This window comes from Astyanax mexicanus, unplaced genomic scaffold, assembly GCF_023375975.1.
Source record: "Astyanax mexicanus isolate ESR-SI-001 unplaced genomic scaffold, AstMex3_surface scaffold_37, whole genome shotgun sequence".
NCBI classification, from domain to species: Eukaryota; Metazoa; Chordata; class Actinopteri; order Characiformes; family Acestrorhamphidae; genus Astyanax; species Astyanax mexicanus.
In genome coordinates this window covers 2,280,670-2,307,986 of record NW_026040047.1, presented here as the reverse complement: position 1 = coordinate 2,307,986, position 27,317 = coordinate 2,280,670, and the positions used below count along the sequence as shown (strand labels likewise).

Below are 27,317 nucleotides of genomic sequence, written 5' to 3'. Positions count from 1 at the left end.
TCACACCATCTCCAATGGCAGCGTCCCCTGCAAATCAAATTGTAAGTATATGTTAATGCTTTTACACACATTCCTTACATGGGGGTGCGGGGTGCTACAGAGAACCCTTAAAGGTTCTTACAGCTGCCCTCACTAGAACTTAAACCAGTAGACAGGGCCACACATTTTTTGTAAAAACGCAAGTATTAGACCTGTGTAGGACCTGTTTACACCTGACATGCGCGTTTAGTGATCTGAAAAATCTTCAAGTGATTAGAAATGGATCACATCCATGTTTTAACATATATAAATGAAATGTTTTTTTTGTGTGTGATCTGATTCCATCAAAAAAAAAAAAACAGTAATTTTTACTGTGGCTATTGGCCTGTGTTTACTGGTATGAAAGCAGTACGTTTTGTACTTCTAATAGAAGCACCACAGATACTCTAATCTATCCACATGCTTCCTGATAAGAAATTTTTTTATAATGAACTGTTGTGTACAAGAATGAAAATGGATTGTTTTTGTTTTATGTACACAACTACATATAAGCATAATTCAAATTGTAAAACTTTGTCTGGTTGGCTGACAGAAAAAAACGCATTTAATTTATTTTATTAACATTATATTATTGTATTATTTTATTGCTGATTCACCAGCACATTTTAATGAATGGCACTGTAGATGACTGTGGCTTAAAATGAATGTTACCTTGACTTCAATCATATCTTCAGAAAGATAACCAAAATCATTCTAAATGGATACATTGTTGAATATTAAATGACTAAATGCTGCTGGAATCTGTAAAATGTTGACAGACAAAAAAATAACATACCATCTAGCTTTGGAGTATTGAAATATGCACTGTTACAGTTTACAAAACAGAATACACTCACACAAAAAATAATTTAAAACCGTTGAATGCTTGTGTGTGCTGGACAATATGACCACATTTATGATTATCATGATATAGACATCGTTTGAAACAATGTTATTTATGTCATAACAGCAATTACACACAACATAAATAGTTTACCTTTTAATATGCAGTGGAGAGTGCTTGCCCAGTTCACTTTTGGAGCCTTGTAAAATGTCAGAATTGACCTTTCTCTATCCAGCACACTGTCACCAAGATCAAGGATAGCAGTAAGTGGATGGGATCTTTCATACTGTTGGAGAATTTGTCTTCGAAAGAGTAGGGCTGCACCCTGTGGGTCTTCTCCATTTTTCCAGGCTGGTGTAGTGGTAAAAACAGTGAAAGAAAGACAAAAAAAAAAAAAATAAAACATTGCATAGTAAATATAATTTAAGTAATATTTAAAGTTTATAGCTAATAGTCTAATGTAGCATTACTGCTGGCAAAATGTTTGTTATACTCTAAGCATATCTAATTTGTGAAGCAAAAGAAAAAGTGTAAAAAAAAATGTATAAATAACATTTATGATATGAGCTCTTACCCATATTCTCTGTAGCAAAACCTGTATCTGTGGTGTTACTGCTCGTCTCCGGATTCTGTTGATGGGGTATTGCTGTTGCTCCGATCACATCATTATCAGATGAAGATGGCCTCTCCTCGTCAAAGCTTGAAGGGAAGACATTAGCATTTTGACAAAATAGAGGACATTTTTGACATTACTAACATTTCATAAGAGTATTTACGTTTTAAAGCATATGTAAAACAATTACCTTTCCCCACATGAACTGGCATGAGCAAACAATAAATCCGGTGGAAACCGAACTCCACAAACAGGACAGGTATCCTAAGAAAAACAATTACTTGTTCATACAAAACTTACAGTAAAATGAACTGCCATCTGCAAAATACTTAAATTATAATGTACTTGTATACAAAAGTTTTAAAAAGACTGTACTCAACGTATTGTAACATTATCTACCAACCATGGGTTTACATTCAGTCACGTAAACATCAGGACACGCTGTTGAACAATCAATCGGTTCTTGACACTCCTGGATAGTTTCTTCATGTTCAGACTCAGACTCCTGATTAAATTAAAATAATATAATATTCTAAAATGTTATATGTACTTTCAGTGCTTTTCCTTGACTATAAGATTTTGTTTGTTGTTTTTTAATGTAGCGGGCTCAGTGGTTTAATACCTGGTGCTAATTGAGATGTTGAAATATTTTTAATTGGGCGCCAGTTATTAAATTAATTTAATTAGATTAATTAATAAATTAATTAATCAAATTAATTAATAACACAAGACATCTCAGGGTGTGGTTTCTACAGGTGACAGAAATTTTCATAACCAAGTTATCCAGAAAAACACACTGAAATGACAGGTTTTGTAAAATAAAAGTATTTATTAAATCACACAGATATGAGTAAATAATTCATTAAAAAGTCATAAATGTAGCCATTAGATATCAAATCATAGTGTAGAATGATAAATGAGAAGTAAAACAACAAACACGTTATAATGCTGATATGAAAGGAATGAAGATTAATAGAACTATTAAGTGAGTATTTCTAAATAAGGGTCTGAGGCATTTTAAGTCTACGAAACCAATTCTTATTTCCACCCAAGACACTCAAAATGAGTCATCTATACTAAAGACGCTCTATTAAAGACCCGACCCAAACCATGACCAACAGAACACCATCTGCCGAAAGATTAAAACCCAGCTCTGCCTTACTCTGAGGTGTTGAAATGGGCCTCGGTGACGTCCGTCTGTGTTGGTCGTCTGCTGCTTCACCCCGAGAAAGGATCACGTGAGCCTGTCTGCAGGGTGGTTTGACTTCCTGTGTCAGCACGGAGCCCCATTATAACCCACAGGGTAAATCCCTTCGCTCTCAGGTGGCTTGCTGGTGGCCTCCGGACCGCAGGTTTCTGGGTTGGATCTGGCGGATCTCTTTTTCAGCTGTACTTTAGCTAACCTTAGATGGAATAATGCTTGGCTTCGTAGATTGTAAAATAACCTTAGATATTTTAACTAGGATAGCTAATAGTATTATACTTGAAGAAGATTAAATGCACTAGTCTAAGAAAACTAACTAAGATGACTACACTAACAGTCTATCCTTTCTCCATCTCTGGGCTCCCTAAACTCTCTTCTCCAACTTCTCACTCCAAGTCCATCTGCCTTCCCATCTCAACTACATCTTCTTCTCCTCTCCTCAACTCCAAACTGAACTGAACTGCTTCTCCTCCAACTGCTCCGAACTGCACTGCAAACTGAACTGGAAACTGCCCAGTTTAACTATTAGTCTCTGTGGCCTGTTTGGCCCTTGAGCTACGATTGGCCCTGTGGCCCAAATGTCTGTGTTTTGATTGGTCTAGGAGCAATTTCAAACTTTGGCAGGGAAGATGATCTTATTCACAAAGGGCCATAAAACCCCCCACATGGTCACAATGCTTCAGCTAGTGGTCTATTTTTCTAATAGACCCAACCAAAAGAAAACTCAACTAAACAGTGGATCAAAATACATTCTTCAGCATACCAGTTTGTGAGGATAAATTCAGGAAACAACAATCTTACAATTGAATCACAATAAATGTAATATATATATATTGCCCACAAACAGTTTTGTAATACTCAAGATAATCTTAGAAATACAACGATGGATGGTACTCTGTCAGAAAGAGATCAAGAGTCATGTTATTATTTAAACCCAATTAAATCACTTAAAAGATAATACATGGTTAAACCACTGATAACCAAATAAAGCTAAATTATCAAATGCTAATTAAACCTTGTTGATTCAGACTTGAATGTGTAGGAGAATTCAATCAGGACACATCCAAACACATATACCATATACCAGACACATATACCATTATTTAGTAAACATTCTATAAAACACCTTTTTTATATAGTCAATATATATGTATTTTAAGCAAAATCTTCTTAGTGAGAAATTTCTCCCCTCTGCTGAGTGCTCAGATAAGGCTTGATCCTTGCCTGTCGGAATTTACGACGGTTGGGGAGGTTGGTGGACAGAGAGAGTCTCACTTACAAACGGTCAATGGAATTTCCAAGCTTAGAACATTTCTCTTAATTTCATTAATCTTATTTCTAAGTGATTGCAGAAATAACTAGGCACAAACCCCTAAATTGGTATAATATTTGGTGAATTAACAATTTCCAAGGCATTAATTAAGTTTTGACACTCTCTTAAGTCCGCCGTCCCGTCCTAGTGATGGTGTTCATTTGGTGTTCCAAATGTTTAACATTAACTCCGAGGTTTACGACTTGGAGGAATGTCAACAGAATTTTACCCTAAACTCGCATTTAGGGCTCTTGAGCGAGGCTGAGTGAAGAAATAGTCAGTAAATGTCATTTTGAAATTTAAGGTTGTTTGAAAAAGATTACTCCAAGGCTTCTAGAGTGTTCTGGGAGTGATTGTGAAGTTAGAACATTCCTTTTAGACCATAAGATGGGGGGTAGTGTGTGTGTGTGTCCAAGCAATGAAGAAATCCTCTGTTTAATCCACTACATTCCCCCCCCCATCGATCGATGGGCCACTGGACGTTGGGTCATCGGTCGATGTCAACGTGGATTTCTGTAGACAGAGCATGTTAGGGTACATCTTTCATGCAATTGGTGTCTTGTTGGTCATGCTTTCTTAAGACAATCTACTACAAGGTGGCTGACAGAGTTTTTGGTCTAATGGATATACAATTTCTCTTTTGAGGTATCTATCAGTTTTTTTTTTTGTAGCTATTGGCTTTTGGTTCTGAATAAAATAGTTAATTTAATGTGATAGTGTGGCAACAACATAGGAAAGGGTCACAAATAGTTTGCTAGCTATTTGTTCCTTTATAACTTTATCAAGACAACCTACCCATAAGGTATGCTTCAATAATTAGCCACTACTTAGTCAACAATTGAGAACAATATAGCGGAGCAAACGTAGTCAGAAGGGAAACAAAATATGTTTTGGGCACCTGAAGAGAGGAGAAAGAAAAGCAAAAAAAAATTGGCACCCCCCCTCTCCACGTATTTATTATACTGCTATGCTAATGGTTTGAAATGGTGATTCAAACACTAGGTTTAACAAAATATCCAATTTGTTGTGAGTTATGCTACTTGGATAGGTGAGTTCCAGACAGTGAATGTGTGGTACTTTCTCAATTTAACAATTGCGTCAGGTCAGAATATGGTGGACAATGAACACTCAGTGTGTCTAAGTATTTGGCCCAGTATTATGATTTAACCTAGGGCATTATTGGTCCCGACTTGTCCCATGGGGCTTTTGCATAGTTTGATTGGGTTACAGTGAACTTGTTTGAGAATCGGTTTAATAAAACAGTGACGATGCGGGATCTGGTTCCAGATGCGAGGCAGTTTGTCTGCCTCTGCATGAGGACCAAACCAATGAGACCTGAGCTCGCGAATTGTTTTGCCAGTGCTGTGCTGGGACCTCACCAGTAGCTTGTCAGCAGTGTAGCACAATGGTTGGTATCCAAGCGTGCTTTTTCCCAGTTTTGAATGTTTCCGCAGTTCTCCGCTAGAACGGTGAGATATACCAACACCTGAGAAAGTGTGGTTCAGCGAAAAAGTTGTGGCCTGAGCCATTTCAATAGGGTCTGGGGGACGTCCCCCCCATCTGGCAAATGCACCTGCCACAGTGATGAGATGTTTGTTCCTTCGAACAAATTTCATGAGTCTTTCGACCCAATCCATTTGTGGAATTGGCCATATACCACACAGATCTTCTGAAGATTGGGGCTGAAAACACACTAGCCTTTTTCCAACAAGTGGCAGATATGTCAATTGTGGGAATGCTTGGTGTGTTTCCCCCATCATTTTGTGGTCCACCCATGGGTGATCGAGGGCCTGGGCTAGGCTCTCCCCCCCATGGCGCTGAGGCACCACGAATGAAGATGAAGCGTGTGTATCTGGGGCATAAACAAACAGGCCCTTGAGCATCCTGAAAGACGCACAGTAAGTGGCAAGTGGATCAAGTTGAAATGCCAGTGTTCTGAAAGAAGTGTTGCCACATGCACCAATTGTCATGTTAACTTTCCATTTGATTTGAGCATTCCGAAAAGCACATCCATCTGTGTAGATGGTGGGAATGTTTTTACATTCATAAGAATCCAAGGGACTGTGTTTGTCTGGAACCACTGGTGCAGGAACAAGAAGAGAACAATCCTTTTGGTGCACGAACAGAGGATCACAGTTAGTCCGTGGCAAGGAACCTGCAGGTGTTCTGTGAACAGCTGACTTGTCAGCCCATGGAACAAAGATTTCACCGTTGACCGTTGTGTTAAGAGTGAATGACTTTCCAGCTTTTGGGTTGTACTCATCTACAGCCGTAGAGGGAGTCAATGCCCATGAACAGGTGTTTTGTTTTAGAATCATGGTAGGGGATTCTGAGGATGGTGGTTTCAGAACCCTGACAGTGAGCTTCTCATTGATTCCCGTGGAATTTGAAGGTTCAATGAGCTTGTGTGGCTCAATGTTGCTAGCAACATGATAGCATTGAACTCTATCCTGTGCCTTAGGACAGGGCAGGGGTTCGCAAACCTGTGCCCAGATTCTACGATGCTGAAAGTCAATCAATGGTTTGAACCGGTCAAGGAGGTCTTTGCCAAAGAGCAATGGGACGTTCTCCAACGGAGAAATGTGAATTGGATGGGTGAGGCTCATTGGACCGATGGTAACGTGCACCAGGGCTACAGAATGCAGAGTGATACCAGTGTGCGAATATGGTTGAAGGTGAAGAGCACACTTTTTCAGAGGTATCTCTTTGTTGTTTCGGCGGGCTGTCGCCCTCACCTGGTCAAAAAGTGAATTTGACATTAAAGAAATGTCTGACCCCGTGTCCAAAAGAGCTTCATACCCGAACACATTTTCCAGCCAGGTGGCTAGGTAGAATTTTGGTGTTGAACCTTTCTCGGTTAAGAAACCCAAGAATTGTTTAGGTATTGGATCCTCCAGGCTGAGGGAAGGAGCTTCCTCAGTGTGGTTGTCTTCAGCGTCTGGCTGTACAACCAAGGCTGCATTGGAGTGGATGGATTTCGCACCCCCCCAAGCAGGTTGATCTGGAGCATGGACAATTGGCAAGAATTCAGATTCAGCATCGTCCTGCTTGCGTATTTCGTTACGAAATTGTCTGAGCAGACTGCCGTCTTTAGTGCTCAGGTTAGTTGGATATGTCTCATCCTTGTGCCCTTTAGGTGGACACCAACGTTTGTGGTGCTTTGGGCTCTTTCTCCTGAGCGGAGATTGAAGTTTGCTGGAGCTCTGTGCTCGAGCATGGTGCTGTGAGTGTTTGCCATTCCAACTGCGTTTTATCCTACCTTTCCTTCGATAGGTGGGCTTTTGGTCACTTTGCTTGGCCCAATGTAGGGACGAGCGACGCCAAGAGTGGAACACTCTTAGGTGGCATTGGAGCCTTGTGTGCCCCTTTTTGCTTGACGTAGGAGGACTGCTCATTAATTATCAGGACGTCATTTGACTCTGATTTTTTATTAATGTTTTGTTGGAACTTAGCAAATCCTCTGAGAGCCAAATCACGCAGCTGCCGGCTTGTTAGCGTACGAGGGCAGGCTGCGACTCCAAAAGAGTGACTGGTGGAGGGATGGAGGTTTCTCACGAACAATGTTTTGAAAACTTCCTCTTCCTCCATTCCAGGCTCATTTCTATAGCCGAAATAAGCGTGCCTGAGGCGGTGATAGTACTGTAGGGGTGTTTCCTGGCGACTCTGCTTTATTGCAAGAGCTGCAGCAAGGCCGGTTTGAGCAAGGTGGTTGGAGAACTCATCCTCCAAAGCCTTACATAGAGCAGGATAGTCTCTCTTAACCTGGGGTGGTTGGCGCTCAATGAGACGTCCAACTTCCCGACTAGAGGACACCTTAATGAGGTAGATTTTATCATCTACCGTGGCCTTGGGGAAACGGCGTAAGAAGAAGTCAATGTCGCGAAGATACTGGTGGACATCATTAGAACCGTCCGGTTCTGGTTCAAAGCGTGGGATGTTACGCGCAATTTTGTCCAAATCTCTATCAGAGGGTGCTTGAGGTTGCACAGAGGTCCCATGTGGCTGAGAACGCTGAGTGAACCTTGGTTCTACTGGCGCTTCAGCACCTTTAAGGGAGACTAGAGGGAATGTATTTGTGGAGGGTTGTTGCTTAAGATCCGGAACCCCAGGGGTTCCTGATTTACCAGCTGGATTGATGGGGGAGTCTCCCTCCATCATCAGCTCAAATGTTAACTCTGTTTGGTCTCGAGTTAATTTGACTGCATTGTTAGCATGTGCTAATTCAGTTTGTAGCTCAACCTGTCTTGCAATAGCATGTTTTAGTTTTTCCTGTGACTGAGCTGCAAGTTGGGTAGCTATGTTGGCTTCCTTTTGAAGCAGCTGCACTTCGGTTTTGAGGTCTCTTTGGTTCATTTCAGACTGTACAGTTTTGTTCTCTAGGTCTGCAACTCTATCATTTAAAGTCACAATCTCTGCTTGGAGATTTTGAATGGTTTTGGAGGAAGCAGCAAGTTGATCCTGTGACAACAGCAGTTGTTTCCACAGTATTAGGGAAATCGGATCCACTTGTTGCTTGCCCTCAAGGATTTTAGATACACACTCATTGAGGCTTTTGGCAATTAGTGCATGGAGACCCCCACTGTCCGTTTGTTGGACTGGGACGGTAAGTCCTGGGGGTAAACCAGCTGTAAGCTCTAAAAGAGCTTTTTCAGTGACACACATTTTGATTTACGTAAAGCACGTGGAATCAAACAATTTTGATGACAAACAAGTTTATTTTATGTTCGAGTTAATTAGCATTGTGCCTTTTATAAGAAGAAAATCTGTTAAAAGGGGGTGACCTAAGGTTACAATTAGTAGATTAATTTTAAAAGAATAGTTAGATTTGTTGTCAGTGGTGCTAGTGAACAGTTTAATAACTGTAGGCCACTATATGCAGCAGGTCTAAATATGGGTATAGTTATTAACTATGTACAGGATGGGAGAATTTAACTATGTATTAAGCACAGGTGTGCTGGGTATATGGTTGAGTAACTGATAACTGGATAAGTTATTTATTTATTTTTTTTTTTTAATGGTTAATTAATTAATTAATTTCAATTAGTTATTAATAATTGATCTTAATCGATCAATAATTAATCTTAATTTATTTGAAGATGGTTGAATTAAATTGAAAATAATTAATTAACAAAAATTTAATTAACTTTACTTAATCAAATTGATTAAAATGACCAGTTAATTATTTTATGTTGTGATTAGTTACTCAATGGAGATAGCTATTTAGCTTGGTTCAATGTAACATAAAGAGTAATGTTTGAGAGAGCAGACCTGAAACTTAAATTTAACTATTTAATATAAACGATTAAATGAATGCAGTTATTTGTTTACTTATTTACAAACCATTTAACCCAACCACAATGCAAATTCCCTTTATTAACTTAACAAAAAGTTTGTTTGAAATTGGCACCCTCTGGCGACAGAAACTCTAAATGCACTCTACAGGATGATAGCAATTACACAAGTACAACACCAGGTGGCGACACAGCTATGTGGCTAAGTGGCTCCCTCTGGTGGTCAAACAAATGAGATGCACCTTCTGCACTGTATGCAGTTACCCAAATCAAACACCAGATGGCGATGTGGCAGTGTACCCCCCCTAGTGGTGAGGGGTAGTAAAACACCCTTTGAGTTTGAGTGTAAATAGTCAGGCTGTCCACCAGATGGTGGCAGAGGCCGACTGGTGGGAGTGGTCACGCCCACTGATGATGCCACGTTAAGGACCGCCCCTTGGGTCTGGGACCTGGTCAGCAGATTTGACTGACTCAGTCGACTGTGAATAGCAGAGGAGAAGGACACGGCTGTCCGACAGTTTAACACAGCAGCAACACACTGACTTCACAAGATGAGCAAAGAGGATTTACATCCTGGCGTGGTTAGTTTAATCACGCACACAATAAACTTCCTGCCACTCAGGGTGGTGTTACGTAAAAGTTAGCTACTCTTTTACGCACGTGGAAGTGTCCAGTACTGCAGGATTTTACGGATTTCGCGCAAAAAACGGCAGTTTTAACTGGAGCGCGGAGTCAATGAGCCGGAGATCCGCGACTCAGACCTGCGCGAAGGCCTTATCAGATCAACACTGGCAAAATATGTCTATTTTACCGGAAACAGTTCGAACTTATGTAAGTACACACGTATATACACGTATATACACCCGGGTTTAAGGTTACCCACACACGGCGGTGTGTCAACCAAGCTTATTTTACAAATAAGCGTAATGTTTTCAAGAGCGCTCGCATACCACACACACAACTGTACACGTTATACAGACACACAGGGGACCGTGCGCGCGACGCGCACACACAGCGGGGGACTGGCAGTCCTGAATTGTAAACAAAAACACGTGTAGAACATGTGCGTGTGTTTCTAACACGCTAGGTTTATGCAGTTAACTCCAGCTAGGCCAGCTAGCCAGCAGCTAACGCATTTAGCAATAAAAACAAAATACACTTTATTCTGCAACTTACAGCGCTATTTTCTGGAACTGGTTATGAAATGTGTATATTCTGGTCTCGCGGCGGAGAGCCAATAATAATCCTGCCCCACGTTGGCGCGCCAAATTATGTAGCGGCTCAGTGGTTTAATACCTGGTGCTAATTGAGATGTTGAAATATTTTTTTATTGGGCGCCAGTTATTAAATTAATTTAATTAGATTAATTAATTAATTAATTAATTAATCAAATTAATTAATAACACAAGACATCTCAGGGTGTGGTTTCTACAGGTGACAGAAATTTTCATAACCAAGTTATCCAGAAAAACACACTGAAATGACAGGTTTTGTAAAATAAAAGTATTTATTAAATCACACAGATAGGAGTAAATAATTCATTAAAAAGTCATAAATGTAGCCATTAGCTATCAAATCATAGTGTAGAATGATAAATGAGAAATAAAAGAACAAACACGTTATAATGCTGATATGAAAGGAATAAAGATTAATATAACTATTAAGTGAGTATTTCTAAATAAGGGTCTAAGGCATTTTAAGTCTACGAAACCAATTCTTATTTCCAACCAAGCCACTCAAAATGAGTCATCTATACTAAAGACGCTCTATTAAAGACCCGACCCAGACCATGACCAACAGAACACCATCTGCCGAAAGATTAAACCCAGCTCTGCCTTACTCTGAGGTGTCGAAGTGGGCCTTGGTGACGTCCGTCTGGGTTGGTCGTCTGATGCTTCACCCCGAAAAAGGATCACGTGAGCCTGTCTGCAGGGTGGGTTGACTTCCTGTGTCAGCACGGAGCCCCATTAGAACCCACAGGGTAAATCCCCACTCTCAGCTGGCTTGCTGGTGGCCTCCGGACCGCAGGTTTCTGGGTTGGATCTGGCGGATCTCCTTTTCAGCTGTACTTTAGCTAAACTTAGATGGAATAATGCTTGGCTTCGTAGATTGTAAAATAACCTTAGATATTTTAACTAGGATAGCTAATATTAATATACTTGAAGATTAAATGCACTAGTCTAAGAAAACTAACTTAAGATGACTAAACTAACAGTCTATCCTTTCTCCATCTCTGGGCTCCCTAACCTCTCTCCTCTAACTGTTTTCCTCAACTCATCTTCTCCAACTCCTTCTCCCACTCCTTCTCTAACTGCTTCTCCTCCAACTGCTCTGACCTGAACTACCAAAACTCAACTGGAAACTCTAAACTGGAAACTGAACTGTGTCTGCCCAGTTTAACTATTAGTCTCTGTGGCCTGTTTGGCCCCTGAGCTATGATTGGCCCTGTGGCCCAAGTGTCGGTGTTTTGATTGGTCTAGGAGCAATTTCAAACTTTGGTGGGGAAGATGATCTTATTCACAAAGGGCCATAAACCCCCCCTCACATGGTCAGCATGCATCAGCTAGTGGTCTATTTTTCTAATAGACCCAACCAAAAGAAAACTCAACTAAACAGTGGATCAAAATACATTTTTCAGCATATCAGTTTGTGATGATAAATTCAGGAAACACAATCTTACAATTGAATCACAATAAATGTAATATATATATATTGCCCACAAACAGTTTTGTAATACTCAAGATAATCTTAGAAATACAATGATGGATGGTACTCTGTCAGAAAGAGATCAAGAGTCATGATATTATTTAAACCCAATTAAATCACTTAAAAGAAAATACATGGTTAAACCACTGATAACCAAATAAAGCTAAATTATCAAATGCTAGTTAAACCTTGTTGATTCAGACTTGAATGTGTAGGAGAATTCAATCAGGACACATCCAAACACATATACCATATACCAGACACATATACCATTATTTAGTAAACATTCTATAAAACACCTTTTTATATAGTCAATTTATATGTATTTTCAGCAAAATCTTCTTAGTGAGAAATTTCTCCCCCCTCTGCTGTGTTTAGATAAGCGGCTGGTCCTTGCCTGTCTGAATTTACGACGGTGGGGGAAGGAGTTCTTTCTGCACCCCACAGAATTTGAGCCTGCAATGTTGAAAATGGAATCCCAAGCTTAGAACATTTCTCTTAATTTCATTAATCTTATTTCTAAGTGATTGCAGAAATAACTAGGCACAAACCCCTAAATTGGTACAACATTTGGTGAATTAACAATTTCCAAGGCATTAATTAAGTTTTGACACTCTCTTAAGTCCGCAGTCCCGTCCTAGTGATGGTGTTGCAAATGTTCCAAATGTTTACATTAACTCCGAGGTTTATGACTTGGAGGAATGTAAACAGAATTTGACCCTAAACTCGCATTTAGGGCTCTTGAGCGAGGCTGAGTGAAGAAATAGTCAGTAAATGTCATTTTGAAATTTAAGGTTGTTTGAAAAAAAGATTACTCCAAGGTTTTTTTAGAGTGTTCTGGGTTCGAAGTTTCCTTATAGGCCGTAAAGTGGGGGTAGTGTGTGTTTGTGTCCAAGCAATGAAGAAATCCTCTGGTTAATCCACTACAAAACAAACATTTTTAACACCACCAAGTGTGTAGTTTGAACAGTATAGTTGCCTAAAATAACCTACATTAAGAATGGATGTTATTTGACTTGTCATTTCTTCAAAACTGATCAAAATACAGTTAAGTGAACATCCACCCTTTAGTGAACATAGCGCCACGTCATCGCTAACGGGGCACCGCCCCTTTTTTCCGCAATGCGACACCCGAAGAGCGCATGCGTCAGTGGAGTCCTCTTTGTTACAGTGAGTAAGCGTATTCGTCAGTCAGTGGAGTCGTCGGAGTTTGACCAAGTAAGTAGCGTTACATTAGAGCTCTTCAGATTTTAGTGATAAATTAGAATAAAAACGGATTTGTCTTAACCTAAAGTGATTGTTTTGATGTTGCTTATGTTTTGTGGCAGAAATGAGACAACAGTTGTGCCCTTTGTGCCATGTGGTGTATAGCAACTTGCCTAAACACCTCTCAGGCATTCATAACGTTGCAAACAAGGAGGAGAAGCTGCTATTGCTTAGCCTCTCCAGCGGACGGTAAAAACTCATTTATTTACGCATATTAGGCTAGTAATAGTTACACTTGATGCTTAATTAGTTTAAAAAAACGTGTTATCCGAGTACATTTGTATAGGATTGTGAAACGCCAGGTAGTGAGGAGTGACGCGAGCCGAGTTAAAAATACAAACAGGTTTATTAGCAGTAAAGCTAACAGATACTGCTAACAGAATAGCCAGGCAAACAAAGATCTCACCGATGACAGAAGACGTAGTCAAAAATACAGTCCGAGTTCGTAACCGAGAAACAGTCCAACCATACATCAAATCCAGAAAGGGCAAAACAAAAGACATAAACCGATAATCCGAAAACAGGGTCGTAACGAGAAGGCAAAAACAATACACAGGAAAACGCTTAGTATGTAACATGAGTTAACAATACCTCGCGGAGTTTGTTTACAAACGGCCGCCTTAAATACAGGAAGCTAGAGGGGAATGAACCGGAACTAACTCAGAACACAGGTGAGTCTGAGCGTCGGAGCGTAACATGATTGGGTGAAGGTGAGCGTGTGTTGTTGACGTTATTGTTCATGGGATCTTGGGAAATGGAGTCAGGTAGCGTGGAAGGAGAACACGGCCGCGTGACAGTACCCCCCTCCAAAGAGTCCGAATAATCCGAAGGATGAGGACGACACAAGGAGACAGCCCCCCCAACCTCAGCGGAGTCCTGAACAGGTGGCCCAGAAACGGGAACGGAATGGATGGAAGCCCTGGACCTGGGACGACCCCTCCTGGGACTGCGGACCGAACTGAGGGACCGGACAGAGACAGAACCACCGCGTCTACCCCTTCTTGGACCTGGAGACCTTCTCCTAGGGCGACCTCTAGGGCGTGGTGCAGGGCGGTATGGATGAGACCGGTGAAAGTCATCCACCATTAAAGGATCCAGGACATCAGTTGCCGGAACCCAACTTCTCTCCTCAGGTCCGTAGCCCTTCCAGTCCACCAGATACTCCAGGGCTCCCCTTCTCCTCCTGGAGTCCAAAAGTCGTTCTACCGCATAAACCGGGCCACCGTCCATAGCCACCGGAGGAGGAGGAGACGCCCCGAGCGATGTCTCATCCAACGGACCAGGGATAACCGGCTTTAATAAAGACACATGAAAAGAAGGGCATACACGGTAGTGAGAGGGTAGATCGAGACGGTAGGTAACTTCATTAATTCTCTTAATGACTTTGAAAGGACCAATATACTTAACTGAAAGTTTCTTATTAGCATCTGGTTGCCGGAAATCCCTTGTAGATAGCCAAACCCGATCACCAGGAGAGTAAAGGGGGGTCTCACGGCGTAGGCGATCAGCCTGTTGTTTCTGCCGTTGTAAAACAGCCTCAATGCGTCTGTGAGTCTCCTCCCACACTTCCTCGCTCCGACGCATCCAATCGTCTACCGCAGGAATATTAGAGGGTTCGGCTGACCAGGGCATGATGGGTGGTTGATATCCTAAAAAGCATTGAAAAGGTGTCATTTTAGTAGTGGAACTGATCAGTGAGTTCTGAGCTAGTTCCGCCCAAGGGAGAAATTTGGCCCAATCATGGACGTTGTTAGAACAATAGATTCTCAAAAACTTTCCTAGCTCCTGATTCATTCTCTCACATTGTCCATTGCTTTGAGGGTGATAGCCAGAAGATAAACTAACAGATATACCCAAACTACTCATAAAGGCAGACCAAACTTGAGAAATAAATTGGGGACCACGATCAGAGACAATATCTTCGGGGATACCAAAAACACGAAAAACATGAATAAAAATGGCTTCAGCAGTTTCTAGGGCCGTAGGCATTTTACTAAAAGGAATGAACCTAACTCCGCGAGAGAAACGGTCTATAACTGTCATGATAACTGTTTGACCCATAGATTCAGGAAGATCAGAAACAAAATCGACAGCTAAGTGAGACCAAGGCCGAGCAGGAACAGGCAGAGGTACTAATTTACCGGCAGGTAGAGTACGGGGAGTTTTACTCTGAGCACACACAGTACAGGAGGATACAAAATTATGGATGTCAGATCGCATATTTTCCCACCAGAAACGACTCTCTAATAATTGAAAAGTGCGGGTCTCGCCAGGATGTCCTGAAGTAGGAGAAGTGTGAGCCCAAGTAATGAGTCTATCTCTGCACTGGTCTGGTACATAAGATTTGTCTGGGGGGCACTGCAAAGGAGGAGGGGATGTAGAGTTAATTAGATTGATCTCCTCCGAGATATCCCATCTGATAGGAGCTAGAACTATACCTGGTTTTAGAATTGTAGAGGGTTCTGAGGTTTCTACATTATCTTCCTCATAAATTCGTGAGAGGGCATCTGCCTTGGTGTTTCTGGAGCCAGGTCGATAAGTGATTACAAAATTGAAACGAGCAAAGAAGACAGACCAACGTGCTTGACGTGAATTCATGCTTTTCATAGATCTCAAGAATTCTAAATTTCTGTGATCAGTTATTACCACGAAAGGATGTAGTGCTCCCTCTAACCAGTGTCTCCATTCTTCTAAAGCTAATTTAATGGCCAATAGTTCACGATCACCAATACCATAGTTCCGTTCAGCTGGGGAGAGTTTGTGGGAGAAGTAGGCAACAGGGTGCATCTTACTGGGAGAGCCAATATTTTGGGAGAGGACAGCACCTACTCCAACACTGGATGCATCTACCTCAACAACAAAGGGCTCTTTAGGATCTGGATGTTTTAACAAGGGAGCTGAAGTAAACACCCCTTTGAGAGAAGAGAAAGCGTTTGATGCTTCTTCAGACCAGATCAACTTTCTAGCATTCCGTTTCAATAGATTGGTCAGTGGAGCAGCTACAGAACTATAATTACGAATAAATCTTCTATAAAAGTTTGCGAAACCAAGAAATCTTTGTAGTTCCTTTACTGATGTAGGGGTTGGCCAGTTAACTACAGCCTGAATCTTCCTATCATCCATAGTAATGCCTCTGGCACTAATAACATAACCCAAAAAGGAAATGGTAGACAGATTAAATTCACATTTCTCCGCTTTAACGAAAAGCTGGTTTTGGAGAAGACGGGTCAATACAGCACGAACATGGGAAATGTGTGTAGTCAAGTCAGATGAATAAATTAGAATGTCGTCTATAAAAGCTATGACAAATTTTCCTAGCATGTCACGGAGTACATCGTTTATGAAAGATTGGAATACGGACGGGGCGTTCTTGAGACCAAACGGCATAACTAAGTATTCATAGTGCCCCCTAGTGGTGAAAAAGGCAGTCTTCCACTCATCACCCTCTCTAATTCTCACCAAGTTATAAGCACTGCGGAGATCTAATTTAGTGAAGATGGAAGCTCCGCGTAGTTGTTCAAGCGCTACAGGTACCAAAGGGAGAGGATAGGGATAAGTTTTGGTAACTGCATTTAGTTGTCGATAGTCGATACATGGGCGCAGACCTCCATCTTTTTTTTTGACAAAGAAAAAGGATGCGGCTACCGGAGAAGTGGAATGACGAATGAACCCCTGAGATAGAGCCTCCTGCACATACTCCTCCATAGCACGTTCCTCAGTTTGAGTTAAAGGATATATACGTGACTTGGGAGGTATCTGATTGTCTATAAGCTCTATAGCACAGTCATAGGAGCGATGTGGGGGTAGTTGAGTAGCACGTGACTTGCTAAAAACTTCATTCAGATCAGAGTAATCAGGAGGAATATGTGCAAGTGACTCCAGGCCAGGACTCTCTACAGTAGTAGATTGGATCATTAATTTAGGAACAGTAATGCAGTGATCATGACAGTATGGAGACCAAGAAATAATTTCACAGTTAGACCAAGAAATCAGAGGATTATGTTTTTTCAACCATGGAAGTCCTAATATAATTTGATAATTAGTGTCCTTCATCACAAAAAACCTGATCTCTTCTGAGTGCAGAGCGCTGACGTTGAGCTTGACAGGTGTGGTGGTGTGGGAAACAGCTCCTCGGCCAACTGGGGTCCCATCCACCGCAGACAGTCTCATAGGATTTTTCAATTGTTCGAACGGAATCTGGAGTTGTCTGGTCAGCTGCTCGTGTATAAAGTTCCCCTCGGCACCGGAATCAATCAGGGCTGGAAACACAAATGAAGAAGACTGGCAGAACAGAACAACAGAAATAATAAAAGATCTTGAAAACATATCAGGACTAAGTCGGCTTACCCCTTTAGCGTGTGGAATCCTCTCCACACGCTTTCCCGAGTTAGTAGCAGATGGCTCATATGGACGGTCCGGGTTGCCATGATAACCATGGGAGAGCCCACCGTAGGACGAGCCTGAAGTGTCTTGGCGTTGAACTCGGGAGGGGCAAAGCTGACAATCTCGCAACACATGATCTGCTCCGCCACAATAGAAGCATAATCCAGCTTGAAATCGTCGCTTTCTTTCTTCTTTTGACAAACGGGTAGCGTCTACTTGCATGGGTTCCTCATCCCTGCGTGTGGTCCGTGGAGTAAATCCAGATGCGCGTGGCGTAGCAAAACGAGGAGAAGTAGCAGCAGCTCTACGGCCAGGTACTGAGCTCTGTTTGAGCTGATCAAGTCTGATGGCTAAAGATATAAGTTCATCCAAAGGCAGCCCATCATCCTTGCAAGCTAATTCGGCCAAAACATCAGCCCTGAGTCCATTTCGAAACATCACGCGTAGAGCTGGTTCATTCCAACCACTACCAGCAGCCAAAGTACGGAATTCGAGAGCGAAATCAGACACGGGTCGGTTTCCTTGACGTAACTGAACCAATAACTCTCCCTGAGATTGTCCATGATGCGGGTGATCAAAAACCAACTTAAATTCCCTGAGGAAATGCTCGTATGGGCTATTTTCAATACTAGGCCAAATAGCAGTAGCCCAATCCAAAGCCTTGCCGGTGAGACGAGATATAAAAAACGAAATACGCGCAGCGTCGGCACTAACTGCTGAATTAGCAAAAAATAGTGACATCTGCAAGAGAAAGCCTCTGCATAAATCTGGAGAACCATCATATTTATCAGGTTTGCTTACCGGAAAAGCGGCTGCCGAGGGAGCGATAGCAGGAGAGCTAACCGGGGCCTGGTTAGCAGAGGCTAGGCTAGCTGGAGTGGCCACTCTCAGCTGGGCAAGCTGAGTAGCGATATCCTGAAGGCTAGCAGTTATCTGAGCTAGCTGAGAGTGTTGATCTGACTGCTGGGTAGTAAGAGCAGTAACGGTGTTAGCAAGGCTCTCAAAAAGCTGGCTATGCTGTTCGAGAACCCTCCCCTGATTCCCGACTGCCTGCTGGAGATCATTAAACTCGGCCATCACTTCAGGCGAGGTATTCTGAAACGCCAGGTAGTGAGGAGTGACGCGAGCCGAGTTAAAAATACAAACAGGTTTATTAGCAGTAAAGCTAACAGATACTGCTAACAGAATAGCCAGGCAAACAAAGATCTCACCGATGACAGAAGACGTAGTCAAAAATACAGTCCGAGTTCGTAACCGAGAAACAGTCCAACCATACATCAAATCCAGAAAGGGCAAAACAAAAGACATAAACCGATAATCCGAAAACAGGGTCGTAACGAGAAGGCAAAAACAATACACAGGAAAACGCTTAGTATGTAACATGAGTTAACAATACCTCGCGGAGTTTGTTTACAAACGGCCGCCTTAAATACAGGAAGCTAGAGGGGAATGAACCGGAACTAACTCAGAACACAGGTGAGTCTGAGCGTCGGAGCGTAACATGATTGGGTGAAGGTGAGCGTGTGTTGTTGACGTTATTGTTCATGGGATCTTGGGAAATGGAGTCAGGTAGCGTGGAAGGAGAACACGGCCGCGTGACAGATTGAAGTAATATTAATGTTTTTTTTGATGTTTAGTGTCTCTGGGCAGTTCGTCTGCCAGGAGCTAGGATGTGGCAAAACAGTGAAGCGTTTGGATCGCCACTATGTGGACTGCCACGGCGATATTGAGGCATGTAAAACTAATATATATGTTTATATGTGTATATATATTTAGCATTCTGAATTGAATTAGTTGTACATTGGTAGTAACATGCTTAGTGAATACTTTTTTATACGTTTGTTTACTTTATAGCTCCCAAAAGCACAGTGGCAGATCCAAAAATGTAAACAGAACTACGTTCTGCAACAGCTGGCCAAGCTAAGGGCGTCCTCCCCGGCCATACCCATGGTCAGCGTGCTTGATGTGGGGATCGGGCCAGCAAGTGCCGGGCTGGGCACCAGCGGGGGGGCCATCGGCGGGCCGTCCACCAGTCGCGGAGGCGGCGGAGGACGAGGAAGCATAGCGGGAAGCAGCGGCGGCGCGGCAAGCAGCAGCGGCGGCGGGGCAAGCAGCAGCGGCGGCGGGGCAAGCGGCGGCGGCGGCGGGGCAAGCGGCGACGGAGCGGCAAGCGGCGACGACGGAGCGGCAAGCGGCGGCGACGCAGCGGCAAGCGGCGGCGACGCAGCGGCAAGCGGCGGCGACGCAGCGGCAAGCGGCGGCGACGCAGCGGCAAGCGGCGACGGAGCGACGCAGCGGCAAGCGGCGACGGAGCGGCAAGCGGCAGCGGCGCGGCTAGCGGAGGAGCTGCAAGCAGAGGCGGGGCAAGCGGCGGGGAGGACCCCTTCATCCCATGCACATCCTGCGGGAATGAGGCTTGCGATAGGGAGAAGGAGGACCTCCGCCGCCAAAATATGGAGCTTATGGCACGTTTGGGGCTGAGTCCGGGGGCCTGCCCCAGGCAGGACTGCAAGTCACGAGACGAAGAGCTGGCCCGGCTGGTCCGGCTCTATATGTCAAGCCCCCAGAAGAAGACAAGGAAAAAGTTCACAAGAAAAGACTCCTTTGAAGATGAGCATAACCCCAAATATGGTAAGTGCATATATGTTCATTCTACCTGTTTATACAAAATTGTTTTAGAATTTTAACTGAATGTTTTATTTATTGTAATGACTGTTTAATAACATTTTAACAAAGTTTTATTACCTGTGTGTTACAGAACAAATGCTCAATGACTTTTTTCTATACTGTGTCGGGTCTAACCCGAGCAGTAAAGTAAAAGACAACGGAAACACGTGCCGCAGCCACGTACGGCGTTTCCTGCTTTTTTCAGGAGAGGGGCAGCTATTGAGAGGGGACTTTGCCTTCCTTAAGGAAGCCAAAGTAGTATCTGAGTAAGTATTTGTTAAATACTTTATTTATTATTATTATTATTATTTTTTTTTTTTTACTTTTTATTAACTGTTTGCTTTGTTCTATTATGTATTTATTTTAGCTGGGTGCAGGTCCTAAAGGAGGATGGCATGAAGCCAACTACTATCAGGGTGAACCTAATAAATATTAGGAAATTCGTGCTCTTCCTGAAAGACCAGCCGGTCGGGGTCACAAAGGTCAGTGATAAGGCCTTTGATCGCCTCCTGAGCCAGCTCAAACAGCGGCTGAGGGACCTCCACAGAGATGTGACTATTCACCGGCAGAAGATCCGGAAAGCCGGCCGAAGTAAGTATCTAATTATTTTATTATTATTATTATTATTTTTTTTTGTTTACCTAAACACTGTTGTAATTATTATTTTTTTATGTGTTCTTTATTCTACAGGAAATATAGTGCCAATTGACTCTTCAAAAGCCTTTAGAAAGAAGGCGCGGAGGATCCTTCCCATGAAACTGAGTAAGTATTATTTTTATGAAAAAAGGCTAAAAAATTGTTCTTTTAATACAAGCATACTTAGTGCCATATCCTTTTCATAGGTGCATTGGAGAAGGATCCTTCCAGAAAGGGACTCTGAAGTGTTCGGTCTGTTGGCGGGGTACTTCATCAGCCTCTCTGGACATCGGACAGGGGTGATGGAAAACATGCTCATGTCCGAGGTCCGAGAGGCCGAACTTGAGGACAACCGCAGCATCATTGAGGTATGTGTTATTTGATCAAAATACAGTTTGGTGAACAGCCACACTTTTGTGAACTTTGTCCCTAAACGGATGTTTACAGCTTTTTTATTTTTATGTTTTTTATTTTCCCCTTTCTCATAGGTTCAAAGCCACAAATCTGCGGGCACCTATGGGCATGCTCAGGTGTCAGTGAACGAAAAGGAATACAGCTGGTTCATGTCCCTGCTTGACATGCGAGACAACTTTGAGGGGTCCGACAGCCCCTACTTCTTCTTTTCTGCTTCTGGAGGAAAATGCAGAAAGCTTGTGTATTACTTCCAGAAGGAGTGGAAGAAGATGGGGCTGAAGGGCTCCTTTACGTTCCGTAACCTCCGAACTTCAGTGGTGCACTACGTAAGTACATGGGCTATTGACATACACTAAATAACCAAGGCTAGACTGAACTCAAGTTTTAATAATTTGCTTATTTGTTTGATTTTTTTTTCAGACTAAGGACCTAAGCCCTTCTAAGAAGGCAGCTGTGCACAGGCAGATGTGCCACAGCGAAGCTGTGGCAGCAAAGTTCTACCTGCCACTCAACACTGCCGACGAAGCTGCACAGGTTAGGAAGTTGCAGGAGGGCTCGTCGGAGACCTCATCAGAGACCTCCAAGAAGACCGTGCAGGAGACCTCACAGGATTCCTCACAGGAGATCTCACTGGAGTCCTCACAGGAGACCTCACGGGAGTCCTCACAGGAGACCTCACGGGAGTCCTCACAGGAGACCTCACGGGAGTCCTCACAGGAGACCTCAGAGGAGACCTCTCCGCCGAAGACCTCGCCGCCAACTTCGCCGCCGAAGACCACGCCGGCGGAAAGTTCAGCTGTCTGCATGCCGGAGCAGTCATCGGCGCCATCCGGTAGTGGTCAAAAGAGAAAGAGGTCTTCGGAGGAAGAGGGCAAACTCCAGGGGAAAAAGCGCGCTAAGAGGGACATATCTAAGTTTTTTGCAGAAGAGCCCGAGGACGTTGAAGTGTCGTTGGATGAATCTGGCTCTTCAGATCTTGAGAAATTTTTTGTCATGCATCGTTGAATTTTTTTCCCCCAATTTTTTCATTGTAAATAGTTGTGTTTTTTGCAATTTTTGGCATCCAGACATAAAGAAGATTCACAGAAACCAGTGCAGTCCTCCACCTTAAAACAGTCTCATAAGAAGTCTGTCCAAACTGCTGCTTTAGAACACATGTGTCAAACACAAGGCCCGCGGGCCAAATGTGGCCCGCCACGTCTTTTTATGTGGCCCGCGAGAGCTTGTAAAATCTTAGTGTCTATAAATAAATAGGTCAGAAGCGTTCTTTGACCAAAAAATACATTTCCCACAATGCTTGTCGATTGTATTACCCGCAAAGTTACGGCTTACTGCCACTACACGGCAGTGTAGTCATTGATGTGGAAACCCTGCCGGAGGGAAGGTGTAACTTCGCGGGTGGAATTGAGACATGTTTATCCCATAATATCCAGAAAAAGAAAAGTTGATGCAGACGGACGGCTGTGCTTCAAGGCGAAAGACCGGTATGCATTTTGTGTTACTGACGAAAATAAACGCTTTTTAGAAGAGATATAAATTATGTGTAAATATTTATAAGACAATAGCTGATAAAATCTGTTTTAATGAGGTTAATAAACATCACTGTGACATCGCTAGTCGCAGTTTCACCTCAGCAAAGGACGAGGAGGTGAATCACTTATCTAACCAGCCTTTACTGATTTCTTCAACAGTCTAACCTTGCAGCCGTGGTGTGTCCACTAAACTCCATAGTTATAAACATCCTGAGGTTAGCAGCGCGCTAACTGACCTGTTTATAATGTAATCCGAGCAGTGACTCCGGGATGGCTGCTCTAAACTGCTGCTGTTAGCTGCTTGGGCTGAAAGATGAACTGTAGAGAGCTGTATTATCCGGTTAGTGGGGTTATTTTATTTCATACACAGAAGAACTTAAAATTTTAAAAACGCTCCAGACTGGCTCAGCTGAGTCCTGTAGCCCGTGGCTGGGCTGTAGCTCTGACTCAGTAAAGACTGTGGGCTTGTGCTGCTGCAGCTCCCACTAGTGGTTGGATGAGGAAATGCTAAATCTGTCACAGCTCACAATTTTTGATTTTATATTTATTAAGCCTCTTTTCAGTATCAAACGTTTTGATCAAAGTTAATATAACTTGTATTTTATGTCATTTCTATTCACTTGTATAGTTTGGTTCTTGATTGATGGAGTTTTTGGATTTCATAACAGGATTTATGTTAATAGAGCAACAAGCAAACATTTTTTCCATGCAACTGTAATATTTGATTGAATAAATAATATATTGAGAGTTATTTAACATTAAGGAGTAATTACATTCATTTACATATATTACATTTGGTTACATTTTCTTATATTTATAAATTACATCTGGCCCTCGGAGGACAGCCAATATGCCAATGTGGCCCTCGGCCAAAATGAGTTTGACACCCCTGCTTTAGAAGAAGATGATGACAGCCGATGTGACTACGCTTTTAAAGATCCATTAGCCGTTCTCCTTAAAAATATTAAGGGATGGGAATTTTATTTGGTGGACCTGAGTGGGAACGGAAATGGTTGGGCAGCTAATTTTTTTTTTTTTTTTGTAAATAGTTATTGTTGTTTGTTTTTTTTATCTGAAGTTTGGTGTATGTGTGTGCAGTGTTGTTCTTTGTTGTGTTTTGCAGTGTTTTTTATATAATAAATATGTTAATGTTCAAGAAATGTCTCTTTTTTTCTTGGAGTAATACATTAATTACATAGTAACGACAGTATAAAATGATTTTAATTATATTCAAATAAGTAATAGGTTAATGCGGAGAATTGGTAAGTCAAGGTAATGCACTTTATGTGGGTGTATAAGGTTTTAATATTATCAATTAATATCAGTCAAACTTAGGATTAGGGAACGGATACATGTTGGTGAACCTGGAGTTCACCAAACGGTACAATACACTTCGGTGAACCTGGCCACACTCATCCACAAACATATTTGGTAAAGTTCGGTTAGGGTTAGGTAACAATGACATGTTGGTGAACTTTCTACGTATTGGTGAACTTGATACAGTTTGGTGAACAAAGTTCCTAACTACTTGAAAAAAAGATTTTACACAGCAAAAAAATATGTCATTAGAACAGTCTCCTCCCCTACAGTAACCTACACTAAAAATATTTGATCTTTGACCTTTCATTTGTCCAAAATTGATAAAAAAAAAACAGTTTGGTGAACAGCCTCGCTTTGGTGAACCTGACTCCTAACCTCCTAACTCCTAACTAAAAAACCTTTCAAACCCCCAAAAAGTGCATTATGTTGACATACCTGTTCTCCTCATTGACCCAATACGTATTTGAATGTAATTAAACACATTTAAATGTTATACTGTTATTACTATGCAATTACTATATAACTACAATAAAAGAGTAATTTCTTAACCATTAAAGAATGTATTTAAACTTACCAGTTCTGATCATTGACCTAATACGTATTTGAATATAATTAAACACATTTTATACTATTATTACTATGTAATTACTATATAACTACAATTATTACGCTGTAAAAAAAAATGGTTAGGACATATGTTCACCACAGCGTGGGGGTTCACCAAAGTGTTATTTTTCCAATTAACGAAAAAATACCCCGAGTTCTCCAAAACCTAAGTCCGAAATGAATGGGGCTTCTATGGCAGCCACAATTTCCGGTCAATCTAGACAGACCAATGAGGTACCGTTGGATGCGTCTTGGGCAGTGGAGTCCAGTGAGACACAAATTTGTTTCGTAGGATGCCCCCTGGTGGAGAAACAAGCAATTAACTCCCTGCATCTCTCTGTCTGACGTAGTTCCGTAGGCGTGACCTACATGGGACCTACATAATTGTAATCAGCATCCCTTAGAATGGGGGGGTAGCCAAAATCTGGAGTCAATTTGACCTAGGGAACCCCGTGAAAAGTCGAGTGTCATTCTCCTCATAGCTCCCCATTCAAAATGTAACGAAAAAATACCCCGAGTTCTCCAAAACCTAAGTCCGAAATGAATGGGGCTTCTATGGCAGCCACAATTTCCGGTCAACCTAGACAGACCAATGAGGTACCGTTGGATGCGTCTTGGGCAGTGGAGTCCACTGCATCTCTCTGTCTGACGTAGTTCTGTAGGCGTGACCTACATGGGACCTACATAGTTGTAAGAATGTATTTAAACTTACCAGTTCTGATCATTGACCTAATACGTATTTGAATATAATTAAACACATTTTATACTATTATTACTATGTAATTACTATATAACTACAATTATTACGCTGTAAAAAAAAAAACATGGTTAGGACATATGTTCACCAAAGCGTGGGGGTTCAGTGTTATTTTGCCACTTTAATAAGCCTTTACGTCTGTGACCAGGTGCATGGCCAAAAAAACAGTTTAAAATACCAAAAATTGTAAAATCGGTCTTAGAGTCACCAGTTTCAGTGGGGGGCATCCCTGGGATAGGCCGCACCACATATCCGAAGCCCGGCCCCCTGGGTGGGCGGAGTCTAGAGCGGGTACCCCTACGGACTCGGGCACGGCGGACTCGGGCCGGCGGGTAAGGACGTACTACAATCGGCTGGTGAATTGGATCCAAGTGCCATAGTTTTATGGAGTTAGGAACAAAGTTCACCAATGTGTGACCAATGTTCACCGTCACGTTGGTACCCATAAGTCCTAGACCTTAGGTGGTAGGGACAAGTGCTTCGGATATGTGAAGCACACGACCGCCCCCTTGTGGCCTGCATTGGTCCTGCGGCCCTAGCCCCTCCCCCTCCCTCGCAGGCCCCTCCCACGTCCGAAGCCTGGCCCTCCCACGACCCAAGGTCCGATTCAGCCTCTAAAATTTCGTGCCTGTCGCTCGAACCGTTCCCGAGATACGGCCGTTTGAAGGTTTCGGGCCTAATTTTAGGCATAAATTAAATCGATTAAGGGTTCATATCTCGGGGACGGTTGTACCTAGGGACTCCAAATTTGGCAGGCTGAACCGATTCAGCCTACCGATTTTGGTGACCCTACAACCTTCCTGGCCCTCGCGGGGTCCAAAAAGACACCCGATTTGGCCCCTGGGCCTACCCTTCGAACCTTCTAGGGGCCGTATCTCGGCGACCCTTTGACCTAGGGGCCCCATTTTTGGATATGTTACTCACGGGGAGCCCCTCTAACGCATATCTGGAGTTTTGGCGCGCAGCGCCCCCCGCTGGAAAGAAAGCTTTTATTTCAATCTGAAACCAAACAACGGTCTTGCTGGGTCTATGTCCGAGAGCCTCCTGCGTTTACAAGTGGATCACAGAGGATGAAATTTCCGGTGGTTCTATGGAAATCTCGGTAGCAGTAGGTTATTACATGCGGAAAGAGTGACTGATATCAGCCTTCGAGTTTGGTCTAAGTCTTATGGTTGTTGAGTTAGGAGCATTGTTCACCAATGTGTAGGGGTTCACCAAAGTGTTTCCACGATCGTTTAAAGGCTAATATCTCGAGACCTCGCGGGGCATGAAAAGAGGGAAAAGTGAAATTTTCGGGGGTCCTGTGGACCCCTCGGTTGAAGTAGGTTATTAAGCGCGAGTCCCATGGTTAATGAGTTAGGAGCAACGTTCACCAATGTGTCACGGTTCACAAAAGCGTGGCGCAGGACACGGACAACCTACTTGAAGTCCAACATATGGCTATGTTCTTGGTTTCCCTGTATGAGGCATGGTTCAAAAGTTAGCTTTGGATCACCCTGAAACCCCGTTTGGGGGCGTGGCCACGCCCCCCCAGACCACACTCAGTGATTTTGGGCGTGAAAAAAATAGTTAGGAACCAAGTTCACCAAACGGTATCAATACACTTTGGTGAACTTGGCCACACCCCCTATGACTCATCCCACCATATTTGGAAAAAAGTTCAGTTAGGGTTAGGAGTAAAGTTCACCCAACTGTAGGGATGCCACTTTGGTGAACATCACCTGACCCCAAGGGTCACGCCCACAAAG

At 42.7% G+C, this 27,317-nt stretch overlaps 1 protein-coding gene across 1 annotated transcript; it reads right to left on the bottom strand.

The window, feature by feature from the left end:
* LOC125793104 (uncharacterized) lies at positions 1 to 17,426 on the bottom strand. Its single transcript, XM_049473367.1, has 3 exons — positions 17,318 to 17,426; positions 14,119 to 14,903; positions 1 to 27 (listed from the first exon to the last, which is right to left on the bottom strand). Exons 1-3 carry the CDS (start codon positions 17,403 to 17,405, stop codon positions 1 to 3), a joined length of 900 nt encoding a protein of 299 aa, XP_049329324.1. The 5' UTR covers positions 17,406 to 17,426.
* Positions 17,427 to 27,317: the final 9,891 nt, after the last annotated feature.